At 43.8% G+C, this 12,249-nt stretch overlaps 1 protein-coding gene across 1 annotated transcript in view; it reads left to right on the top strand.

Moving 5' to 3' along the window:
• Positions 1-12,249, top strand: part of ICE2 (interactor of little elongation complex ELL subunit 2) — an 823,034-nt gene that overhangs the window by 501,935 nt on the left and 308,850 nt on the right. The window contains exon 9 of the mRNA XM_086955805.1: positions 9,016-9,925. Coding sequence (XP_086811931.1) covers positions 9,016-9,925 — 910 coding nt within the window. The remainder of the gene's footprint in view (positions 1-9,015; positions 9,926-12,249) is intronic.

The raw sequence follows: 12,249 nt of genomic DNA, 5'->3' as shown, positions 1-12,249 counted from the left end.
TGAGGATATCGTCCAAGTAGACTATCAGCCTGACTCATCGTATCGCAGAGGGCTCCGCCACAGGTTTCATTACCTTGGTGAAGAACAGTGCATTGGAGGATAGACCGAAAGGGAGGTAGGAGAACTCTAATATCTGGTTGTTTCCCTGGAACTGAAGAAAGGGCCTGTGAGGTGGAAATATGGGGATTGTGACGTATGCATCCCTGAGTTCCAGGAAGACCATCCAGTCCTGGCCCTAGAGAAGATCCCTAATGAGATGAATACTTATCATCTTGAAGTGGCGGTAAACCAGCCACTCGTTGAACTCCTTGAGGTTTATCACCTGGCGAAAGCCCCCGTCCCGCTTTTCCACCAGGAAGAGGTTGCTAGGGAAACCTCAGGGATGGATGGTGGAGGGCACGATGGCCCTTTTCTGAAGGAGGTCTGAAACTTTCCTGTCTATCAGTTCCACCTTTTTCACCGGGAAGGTAAAGGGTCTGGGGCGCACCATATGGGAAGGGTATTCAAAAAACTCTATTTGGAAATGCTCTACCGTGTGTAAGACCACACGTCTGAGGTTAAGGAGGCCCAATTGTGGGCAAATAGTTGTTATCTGCCCCCTATTCTTATATCCATCGAGCTCTGAACACTCCACTAGTTGGTTATTGTAGGACTCATTGCCTCTTCCTCTGCCACCCCTGTGGCGCGGGTACAATCTGGTAGGGTAGAAGTTCCCAAACCTATTAGGGTCCTGCCACTGTCCCCTGCAAGGCTCAGCGGACTTGTAGGGGGCTTGATTGTAGGGTCGGCCGATGGAGCGCCCCCTGTCAAACTGGCTGGGACAAAAACATGCAAGGTGAAGAAACGCTTTATTGACGTTTGGGCCTTATGTCAAGTGAAGGTGTTCACAAATTTACCTAACTCTTTAATGAAAGGGTCACCAAGAAGATTACCCTCCGTCACTGGTCCAGCTTCTGAAGAGGCCAGCTCTCCCAAATGAGGGTCTATTTTTTTATCAGTAACAGCCGGCATTGTTCAATGGATATTGTGGTATTCGCATTCCCTAAGAATGACTGCTCTCTGTGCCAAAACCAGAGAGGGCCTCTGGAGAGATACGCGTGCCAGAGGTTTTTGCGACCTCCGCCATGTCTAGTACCTCAGCTAGAGAACCTGCAGTGTCCAAGAGTTTATCTTGGCATGCCCGCCAGGAACGGTCTATGCCCTTTTTTGGGTCACAAATAAACTTGGCAAGGAAGGTGGCCACCTATAGTTCCACCTCTGGCGTAAGGGAGACTTTTCTCTCCAAATCCGCTCTCTGGCATTCTGCTCGGAGACAGCTTCTAACTTCCTTGTCGAGCAGTTTCTGAAGCCTGGCAGCCATATATGCTGCTACCTTAGGGGCAGGAGTCTATTCCTGTGACCTTGGATGCAAGAGATATCCGGGTTTAACATATCATTTCCTGCATCGGGTTCCGTAGCCTGACCTGCCGCTGCAGGTCGACATGACCTGCCGGAATCTCCGTCTCATTTCGAGGTCTTGGGGGACTTGTCTGGATCCCTCATAGGCAAGGTGTCGGGGTTTCCCGAGGGACCTCTGAGGGGCGAGCAGGATTTGAAGAAGTCTGGGAGTCCACCACCACCCCCTTTTGTACCGCTTTTGGCCGCCATAAGTGTGGCAGGGTATGCTCAGACGTGAGTCCCTTGCTCACTTTGCCACTGGATTCAAGCAAGCCGGGCTGAAGACGGCTGGAATGCCAGAAACCGGTCCTCGGAAGCTTGTTTCCGGTCCAGGGAAGACATGGCTTGGCAGTTCGGGCTGGACTGTTCCCATGAGGCACAGGGTCAGACTGATTTGCATATAGCCATGTCTGAACTGGGGTGGCAGAGTGGGCTAAAGAACGGTGATGGATTAAACCCAGATCTTTTGACTGGGTGTGAGTGTTTGATTGATTCAGATGCTCCGTCCATCACCACCCCCTTTTGTACCGCAAGAGTTTATCTTGGCACGCCCGCCATGAACAGTCTATGCCCTTTTTTGGGTCACAAATAAACTTGGCAAGGAAGGTGGCCACCTATAGTTCCACCTCTGGCGTAAGGGAGACTTTTCTCTCCAAAGCCGCTCTCGGGCATTCTGCTCGGAGACAGCTTCTAACTTCCTTGTCGAGCAGTTTCTGAAGCCTGGCAGCCATATATGCTGCTACCTTAGGGGCAGGAGTCTATTCCTTTGACCTTGGATGCAAGAGATATCCGGGTTTAACATATCATTTCCTGCATCGGGTTCCGTAGCCTGACCTGCCGCTGCAGGGCGACATGGCCTGCCGGAATCTCCGTCTCATTTCGAGGTCTTGTGGGGACTTGTCCGGATCCCTCATAGGCAAGGTGTCGGGGTTTCCCGAGGGACCTCTGAGGGGCGAGCAGGATTTGAAGAAGTCTGGGAGTCCATAAAGGCCTTCAAGTGCGCGAACGCGTCAGCATCTACTCCAGCGTCATCAACGCGCTTGTGTTTGGGGTTGCCTTGGAAGTTGGGGTTTTTGGGCCCAATTTGAGGGGGTTTTGGCATTGGCTTTGGTGCTGGAGTATTTTCCTCTTCAAGGGTGCTACCACCTGGGAGACCACCTTGAGGATAAAGGTGTGCATGACTTGGCAAAAATGGTCATCTGTGGGAAGGTAGGTAACCTCTTACTCCTCTTCATAATAATCCTCAAGGTCCTCCATAGTATAAACAGTGGGGACTGTGGTAGGTGTTAATATAGGGAATTTCCCTGTAACACTATTAATAACCCTTAGGGTAATGATGAAGGCGCGAGGCCTGGGACCACTGCTCCCTTCTCTTTTTTCTGGAGGGTTGTGTCTCTGCCTGGGCTGGTCCCTTTGCATCTGGTGTTCTCTTATCTTACCCGAGTCATGGGTGTCAAAGCTCCAGGCAGGGCTCTCACTAAATAATGGCAAAGAAACACTGAGGCAATAAAGCGTAAAAATCTTCCCTGCATGTGAGAAGGATACGACTGTGCAAGTCTCTCTGCATTGAACTGAGTAGAAGAAGGTTTCGCCGGTCGCTACGGAGGTAGAGACGCGCTCAAGCACGAAACTAAAATTGGTGTGGTCATCTAACGGCCGCAGGGCTGCACCAAGGAGAGAGCCTTCAAGGGGAGAGAGCGGCTATGAAGGAAACGAGAGATGGTCCTGCGGCCGCCGGAGCTACACAGTTGAACGGCACGGAATGAAAGTGCTAGATTTAAGCCACCATGTGTAACTGTCCCAGATATTGACATTGCACCGAAACCATGCATTTGAACAGACAATAAACGTAAAGTATGCCAGAGACAACGAGTCACTGGCGCAGCGAAAAAAGAAGAGGGTAGAGCGTCCTCAGGGGAAGTCATCGGAGGCACTGCACCGTGATTGGACTATATTTCTGGGAGATTTCTCGATCCATTTCCCGTAGCATCATGGGAAATGTCTTTTTAGGTCTCGCCTGGTGATGCAGCGCGAAAGCGCTGTCGCCAGTGAGATCTATTGTTATTGACTTGCCTCTCATGCGGTACAGACCGGGGTACGCGCCGATTGGGGTCTGTGGATGTGCTTCTAAAGACGCGCTTGCTTCTAAAGTGTGTACAGCTGGTTGGCAGCGTGGCGCGGCGCCTTAATTAGGCTCAAGGTTATTTGTACTTTCTTTTTTTGAATGTGCACGTGCGCTGCAAGCGCGGCACGCTCTATCGTGTTTCCTTCAGCCGGGGCCCTCAGCGGGTAAAGTCCACGCTATATAAAAACGCATTAAATAAATACATTTCTCGACCTGTCTCCTGGAAGTTTGTCAAACCAGGAATGCTTTCAATACCTTTCCTCATCGGCCGCGTGGTTGCCACTGTATATCCCGTCTTCTGGAGAGCCCAGGCGGCACCGCCCCGGGAGCTGGCCTGGCTGCAGTCAGTCCGGACAGGGTCATATGAGGTCTGGCGCACCTGTACACGGTGTACAGCGGCAGGCCAGCCAGTGCAGTGCGCCATGGCGCGCTCTCTGCCGGCCGCCTCGCTCTTCGCCACCCTCCCTGCCCCACCCCGCGTGTTTATGAAGCAAACTTTTAACTAGCATTGCCCGCTCCAGTTCGTTACCTTCTAACAGCAGAGCACACACCACAGAGTCTCGAGCTTCGTTCGCCATTAAAGCAACAATTCGAAATGGGGTGGGAGTGAATACTCACAGCGGAGGACTTCAGTTTCATCCTGCAGTAAGCCGGAAGAGGCAGAGGGAGGGAGTGAGTGGATGTGACGTCAGCTCCACGCCCCTGCTGCCTGCTGCCACACTGCAGAATGCATGCCCTATCGAGGCTCCTTGGAAGCCCTTGGTGGCACGTTTAACTCCCGCGCAGCCTCTCCCGGGGGGTGCAGCTTACAGAATGCATCGAACCCTGTGCACGGTCTGCAAAAACCTGGAATTCAGGGAGCCAAACGGCAATTGAAGCCACTCTTACTGCTTATTTTTCTTGGTTTAACTTTTCAGAAACACTATACCTGCATAGCAACCCACTGCAGACTGCTTATCTCACTGTATCTGATGTCTTAGGAAGATGAAAAGGACTCGAGGAGCGTCGCTGCAGCACCCACCAGATCCTGTTTCTGATGGCTTAGCTGACATTATACTTCCCACAATGCAAAAGTGTACAACGTATTTGATATAACTGGTGCTCCAATAACTTCCGGTCGGTGTTGCGCTATATAAAACTGTAAAAAATAATAAATAAGGAACTTGGTCGTTTCTTTTCCCTACTTACTTCGGAGTACGTTTTCCTCCATGTGACCTTCCTCTGTTTTGGGTTGTAATTTGATGCTGAGTCAAGATTAGAGATTGTTGACTCTATGTTGACATCCGAGCCATGTCTCTCTCCGCTGACAGTCCGGCTCAATGGGCGAAATCAAAGTTGAAAGATTGGCCAACTTCCTCTAATTTAAAAGCATTATTTGTCTCGTTTTTCAGTTTTTCTTTTTTAATCCCAAACTGTACCCGGCATTCATTCCCTGTGACATGTAATAAACCAGAACAATTAAAAGTTCTGTGCTGACACGAGTGCCAATCAAATACCCTTGCTTACATCTCGATAGTGAAAATCAGTTACAATAAACGGTGCCCAAAAAAATAGAATGACGAAAAAAAATTAAAAATGGTCTTGTGCTGACCACTTCAATTGTATTGAAAGTACTTTTAAGCGACGCTGTCACGTCCCTGCGCTCCGTTTTTTTCTGTACAGTCATAAAAATAAGTCTGCGTATTACTTGGACACACGTGCCCGGCGTTTTCTTGGCTTTTGCTTTCGCCGGTCGGTCAGGCCTTGTATTTAGTAATGAATGCGCAAACCCCTCCCATCTCAAACTGATATTTTTTTTATTTTACATTTGGCAAGTGCCAGGATAGGGCAGGGCAGGATAACTGTAAAGATGTACGTCCAAGAAGGCATAAAAAAATGCTAGCGCGAACAGTCGCGTGCCCAACTGCCGCTAACACTAAACACATTCTTTATATTTTACATCCGAGAAGATCGCTCCGTGGTTTCTGCGTTTATTTTGTGGGTTGAAGGAAACATAACTGGTTTTGGAAGTTTCCCCTACTCTTACACGAGATGTCAAGTAATCCCAAATGGTACGGGGAACACCTGTTTCCCAAAAGTGCAAGTGAGCACTCAAGGCACTCCCTTGTTTTTGTTATTTTGTTTTTTGTTTGCTCAATAGAGTATGCATGTCTTGAACACACAGAAAACAGAGTCACTGTTTTATTTAGTTTTCCTTTTAACTTTAAATTATTTTTCACTAGCGTGCCCCCTTCCACCACACAACATTTGAAAACAGCAAATAGATGCAAAACTACTCTGTGTAGGAGAGGACTTTACAAAATGTTGATACAGTGTGGATGTTCAGAACATGTGCAAGGGGTTTCCATGAACACTTTAACAGTTGCACCCCTTTGTGTGCCCAACGGCATAATATACGACTATGACAGTCTGCCAAAGCATAAAAGTAGATCACACATAAATTATGCAGCATGCCACCATTGCTACAAAAATGAATACACATTATTTTGGACTACAATTTATAGACTTTTGATGCAATTGGTAATGCAATATTTAGCAATGCCAATAGCTCAAACTTAATTAATGCGAGACCTATTGCATTGCAAATGCTTGTTTGTTTATCTTGGGATCTATTGATGGCTGCTGTACCAAATAAAGTGGAGAAAGAAAAGCCTAATCCAAAGCCTCCATTCCTGACAAAGAATCTGGCGTAATTTTGAGTGGCAGTTCATTTGTTCTACAGGAAATCTTAAACGCAAATTGATTAACTTTGCTCCGGAAGGTCACCTAGTTATATCCTCCACAAAAAACAGGTTTTATGCGGAATCATTATTGGTGGCCTGGTTTAGATAACATTTTTGAAAATCTTACCAGCAATTGTCATGAATGTTTACTTTCAGATGAACTTTGGCACACTACAAAAACTCCTTTGGTGAGTGTTGACATGCATGATAAACACTGGATTACAACAGTGATTTCTTGGGTCCTTTTAATGGCTTATCTGCAGATCAATGGTATTTTATTGTTATTGATGATTTCTCTAAGTGGATTTAGTACATGTCTGTACAAAATATTACCAATGATGGTACAGCTGAGTTCATGAAATAGGATTTTCCTTTAGAGGGTGTACCCGGAATTCTGGTTTCTGACAATGGTACACAATTAGTGTCACACAAAATGAGAACATATGGCATAAATCACTTTACAGTATGCTCTTCCAAGTCGTAAAAAGAGCAAATAAAATTAATATAGAGGGCCTTCAAAATGGGTGTTCCTCTGGCTTAATAGTAAGTGATCATCTGCAGCGCAAGTTTTGAAGTTACCATAATACACCACATCCAACTACTTGTGTCACTCCATTCGAGTTATGTCAAGGAGTTGGGTTTTGTAAAGGTTTTTCACCATGGATTAATGATGGTATAAATATTGAAACAGCCACAATTGCAGAGATCAGAAGAAGAGTGAGTATGAAACAGGCTCAGTTGAAAGAATAATATGACAATAAATGTATTGCTAAAAATGAAAAGATTAAAATTGGTGAATGGATGTTCCTAAAAAGAATGGTTTTGTTGCCACAGGTCCATCCAAGTTTCAGGCTCCCCAACTGGTTGAAAAATGGGGAAAAGTTCTGTATTGTTGAAAGGAAAAGGATGGTGGAATCTGAACAAAGTATTACTTTTACAACTGGCTCAAGCTAGCATTTTGAACAGAGTTAAGGTTCATGCTGACATTTCTGATGTAAATTTTGATTTTGCTACAATTTCGCAAAAATATGCTTCCTTCTATGAAACAAATAACTATGTTGTAAATCAAATGGTTGACAGTGAGCAAACTGTGTTCTGATTCCAAAAATATGAATGTTTAAAACAAACGGATAATGCACAGATTATATCTCTGAAGATATTGACACCGATAATGTTTTGAGAGCTAAAATGAAAAAATGTTACCAGCAAAGTTCAAAGAGTTTGAAATGGGATAATTTGTTTATAGTTTATTTTTTGTAATTTTAATTTGTCTTTTTAGCAAAAAACAGATGTGTTGAATCTTTTTTACCTTTGTTCAGTTTTTTATTGATGTAAATGCATGGTTCTTCGCATGGCTCTTCTCTGTTGTATTAACTTACCTCAGGCAGGCTCGTGCATCAGTATCCTGGCTCGTGTCACCCTCGAATATTGTGGTTTGTGATTCAAAGGATGACAGTTGACAGTGATATGAGATGGATGTGCTTGCTGTGGAAGGGGCTTTTTTATCGCATTAATAAGCTTGAAGTGAGTACTTTACTTCTCTATATCTTGATTTCATTACGCATAGAGGCAACAAGGACCCTGTGGCACCGCACATTGTACTACCATCTTCACAAGTCTGAAGGGAGATAACAAAACGGCCTAATAACCGCATGCAAAGAATAACCAGAATTTGTTCAAGTCAGTGCCTCCCCAATCGTGCCTCGGCTATACGCTGTTTCATAATCTCATGGTCCAAAGTATCAAATACTGCAGCTATCTCCAGCGAAACAATTCTTTTCGTTTTGTTTTTTTCCCATTATATTTCTGGTATCATCAAAAGCAATTACAAGTCATTTTCTCTCACATATCTTATGGGCAGTGGGGTAATCCTAGCTGACATTGGTCAGTGGCATTGGAATCTTCAAAAAAGTCAAGAGCTGTTAACAAGCAATTTATCCTTCATGTTCGGCAGAAATGCTATAGGCCTTAATAAGATCATCTAGTTTACTTGTTTACTATTTATGGTGGATATTATGATGGATTTGTTGGTGCCAGGGGGTGTCCATGGAGTGAAGCCGCTGCATGTCTTGGCCAATCTACTACCATCCTATTGTGAGCTCGGAATGTATGACTACGAAGTGTCTGTTCATGTAGTAAGAGGTAGAGTATCTGGGGAGGATGGATGGCTGTAACTCTGAAAGCAGGGGTGCTTTAGCATTTGTGATGTTTGATTTCTACCGGTCAGGCAGCTGATAGGCTCTGTTTATGGAGATGATACCCCAATTAAGGCATTCTACTTGTAAAGGGGGAGACACCATACGAGTGACTCGAAGAGGAAGCTGTAGTATCAGAAAAGCTGTGTCAGCAGAGCTCTGGGCAGAGAGTCCTCTTTTCTCACATGTGAGGCTTGTAAGGGAAGAGGGGGTTGGGTGTAGGATCTATAGGGGAACCCTCTCAAAGTGGGCACCGAATAACATTAGGGCTGTTTGATATTAAGCACCACTTGAGCATCATACTCTGTTTGTATCCCAACAGCGTTACACAGACAGGTAGTTTAACTTGTTTGAGCCACTTTTATCTTTGGCTGTAAAGTGGAATGGCCCTGACCTTAGAACATCCTTAAACACTATTAATAGGCACAGTGGATGATAAGTTTGAAATGTGCAGACCCATAGACACTGTTGTTCCTTCATTCTGAGGTAGACCTAAAATTGATCTTTTTCTCATTTTGTTTCTATGCACCTTCAGGTGTCAAATGACATTGTTTCACCTTCGAAGCGAGTGGATCCTGAAACCATGGAGCTTGACTTTGAGGGGGATGTGACGGAGCTGGAAACCTTTGGAGTGACGTGTAAACCCTTGAAAACTTTTAAAAAACCCAGCAGCCCTGTAAAACCCAAATCTTTCCCTGCACCTCTCTTGACCAAGCTGGAACTAGAGAAAAAGGTACTTTCCAGTGGTGTTTCGAAGTCTGAAGATCTTCTCACCAAAGAGCGGAGAACTGAACAAAGGCCCTGTAACTTTAATGACCAGAGTAACCGAAAGCGCCCAGTGCCCTCTTACGAGAGCTTGTTTTCTGATTCTGATGATGCCCAGTCATTTAAAGGATTTGCATCAGATGAAATAGAAGAATTTATTGAATCCAATTCTGATGCAGATACAACTGAAGTTTCAGAAAGCAGTTCTGAGATCCGAACTAAACGAAATTGGTCAAAGGAAGAGACCAGCACTGACAATGTTGGGAGGAGCACATCTTGCGGTAGTGATACAGATGAAGAGCGCTTAGTTATCGATATTGAATCCAAAGATAGCGAACGTTGGCCTAAAGATAAAGCATCTGCTTCAGAGGCCATACCGGATACCCCCAGATCTCCATCCCCTGTGCCAACTGCATCAAGAAACTCATTGAGAGTTGGACGGAAAAAGAAATGTAGTCCCAGTAAACCTGTAAATAGACTTTCCAAAGATGTTGACCCTGTGGGGAAAATTTTAAAAATGCAGGTAGAGCTCATGAAGTTAAACCCCAAAAAAGCAGCAGAACAACCTGTGGGTAGTCCTGACAAACGTTCTTCTGTGAGTCTGCCTCCAATTTTGAGCCCTACTACTGAAAATGCAACCGGTGCAACCACCACTTCGGAGTCTTGCAAGACTGAATCACGTGAGTTTTTTTTTATAACATTTGAAAAAGATCACAAAGTGTGCCAAGGTATATACTTTAGAATCTGTGGTTTGTTATTTTATTAAATGGAACTTCGAAAATCATATTTTAGTGCCAATCTGGACAATTTGTTTTCTTAATTTCGCTGAAAGCAGTAGCGAAAAAGCCACATTTTGCAGAATTTCGATCCTGCAGTCCATTAAACAGGAGAACAAAGGTACAAAAACAATGCGACAAAGCCAAGAATTTTGTATGAACATTTGTTTCGTGGTGATTCAGGTGTTTTGCACTATAGAATGGCAAAATGTTCATAAAATGTACCCCTAAAGAGCAGCAGAATTCTGCGTGATTTTGTGAGGCAGGACACTTTTCAGGAGCACTCAGCGAATCGTCCTCCGCTGGCAGCATTTTTCGTGTTTCTATGCAGTTATTCTCAGCACTAAAATTAAATGTATGTAAGGCTTTGGTCAGGAATGTGTTTTACCCAGCTTTAAATATGTACTTTTGAGTCAATGAAACTGGAATTGCGCAGTATAGCCCTGTATCTGATGTCATTTAACAATTAAGCAGAGCGCGTGGTTCCTCACAGAAAAAGGCAACAGAAGCACATTTACTGTTACAAATGTAGCTTCTTTACAAGATTATTTCTGCTGGTGGTTCATTGTCTTTATAGTGTGTTTTAAAGTATTTAGTGTATTGTTTTCAAATTGTCTTATTTGTTGTAGAATTTGGTATAGTGTCACCTGGCAACCTCATTATTTTGAGACATTTGCACCGAGATGATTACAACCTGATGTAAGAAGTGTAGATTTACTCATTTCAGGAATCCAAAAACCATTCTAGGTTACACCTGTAACGCGCCCCCCATTCGTGGCTAAATCCTCGAATGTTTTGTGAATTCGGTTTTTGCATATAAGAACATAAACAAGTATATTCTCACACGCAAGAGAATGTGAGCAAGATTTGTGTGAGGATGTTAATGCTTTAGCCCTTTGTGGCAGGATTTGAGCATTGGTGACCCCTGCCCTGGTAAAGGAGATATACCCAGGCAAGGCAAGATATTTTTATTAGAGAACGCTACTGGTGTAGTAATTTTATTTTGTCATCTCAGGCGTTCTAAAATAGTGCGGTACTTAGTTATGATAGCATTGTTCAAAATATTGCTACAAAGCGAAATGTTGAGAAATGTTATTACGTACGTCTTTGATTTCAAGTAGATAACCCTGCCTGATGTTCTCACTAATGTTTTTATCCAAATTCTTCAAAGTAGCAGGTACGTGGATTTTTTAGAATAAACTATCTACTTGTCCACGGGACCGGATGTTTAAAAAATCTACGTGTCCTGAAAAATTTCTTTTTTACTTGTCCGTTGTTGGAAATTTACTAATGACAAGGGCAGAACGTAAACGTTTTTACGGTAGGAAAAAAGGGGTTGTAAGAAAAGTGAACTTGCAAACACTCAGCAGATTGTCTCATCAGCAAGCAGTAATATACATACCTGCTCACACTAAAATGCAGTCCACAAACGTTTTGTATTTGTACGGTTTCAAGGCCTACTTCTGTAAATTCGTGTGTTTTCATGAAAGCCGTAAATCTGCACCATCACAAGGGTGTATATACTATGAGTGGACTTTTGTACCTTTCTTTAATATTTGAGCCCCTAATTACATGTGTTAGCCAAGACCTTTTATTTTTGTCAAAATTATATATGGACAGTTTCATATATGATTAACATCACTGTGATGATGACATTCTTCTCTTTGACAAGGAGCACATTAGCACGCAAAGTAGTTTCCCGTGGACTACTATGGCAAAGTGTGATTTTTTTCAGATGAACAACAATTTTGCTTTTAGTCAGCTTTTTTGTAGTACGTTGGTGAGGGCCAAGCAGTTCCCACAACAATACGTTTTATGAAACTATGTCAAAACAGAAGACTCAATGACAAACCAAAAAGGTAGCAATCCGCGCCCGTCCTAGTGTCTTTGCTGGTATGTCATGTTTCCCATAATCTCGCTGAAACTAGTTTTACACAAATATTTTTTCGTAAATACTAACATGTATCAAACACATTGTAATAAACGATGCCTCAAAGTAACGATACTTAAAGGTGCAGTCTCTCAAAATGCTTTTCTTCTAGTTGCTATTTTTATGTGTACATTTTATATTGAAAGCAAAGAATCATCAATATTGCTTTGAGGCTTTTGGAAGTATGTGCATCCAATCAGGAAGCATTCTGTGAGTTGAGCTGGGCCCTCTTGTCCAAACGAAGAAATACATGAAAACCGGATGTCCTCGACCACCCCCCTCACTCACCCCAAACAAT

The sequence above is a fragment of the Lissotriton vulgaris genome, chromosome 2_1 (genome assembly GCF_964263255.1).
Source record: "Lissotriton vulgaris chromosome 2_1, aLisVul1.2, whole genome shotgun sequence".
Taxonomy (NCBI): domain Eukaryota; kingdom Metazoa; phylum Chordata; class Amphibia; order Caudata; family Salamandridae; genus Lissotriton; species Lissotriton vulgaris.
The sequence above is the reverse complement of the archived record's forward strand: the minus strand, read 5'-3'. Positions and strand labels throughout refer to the sequence as shown.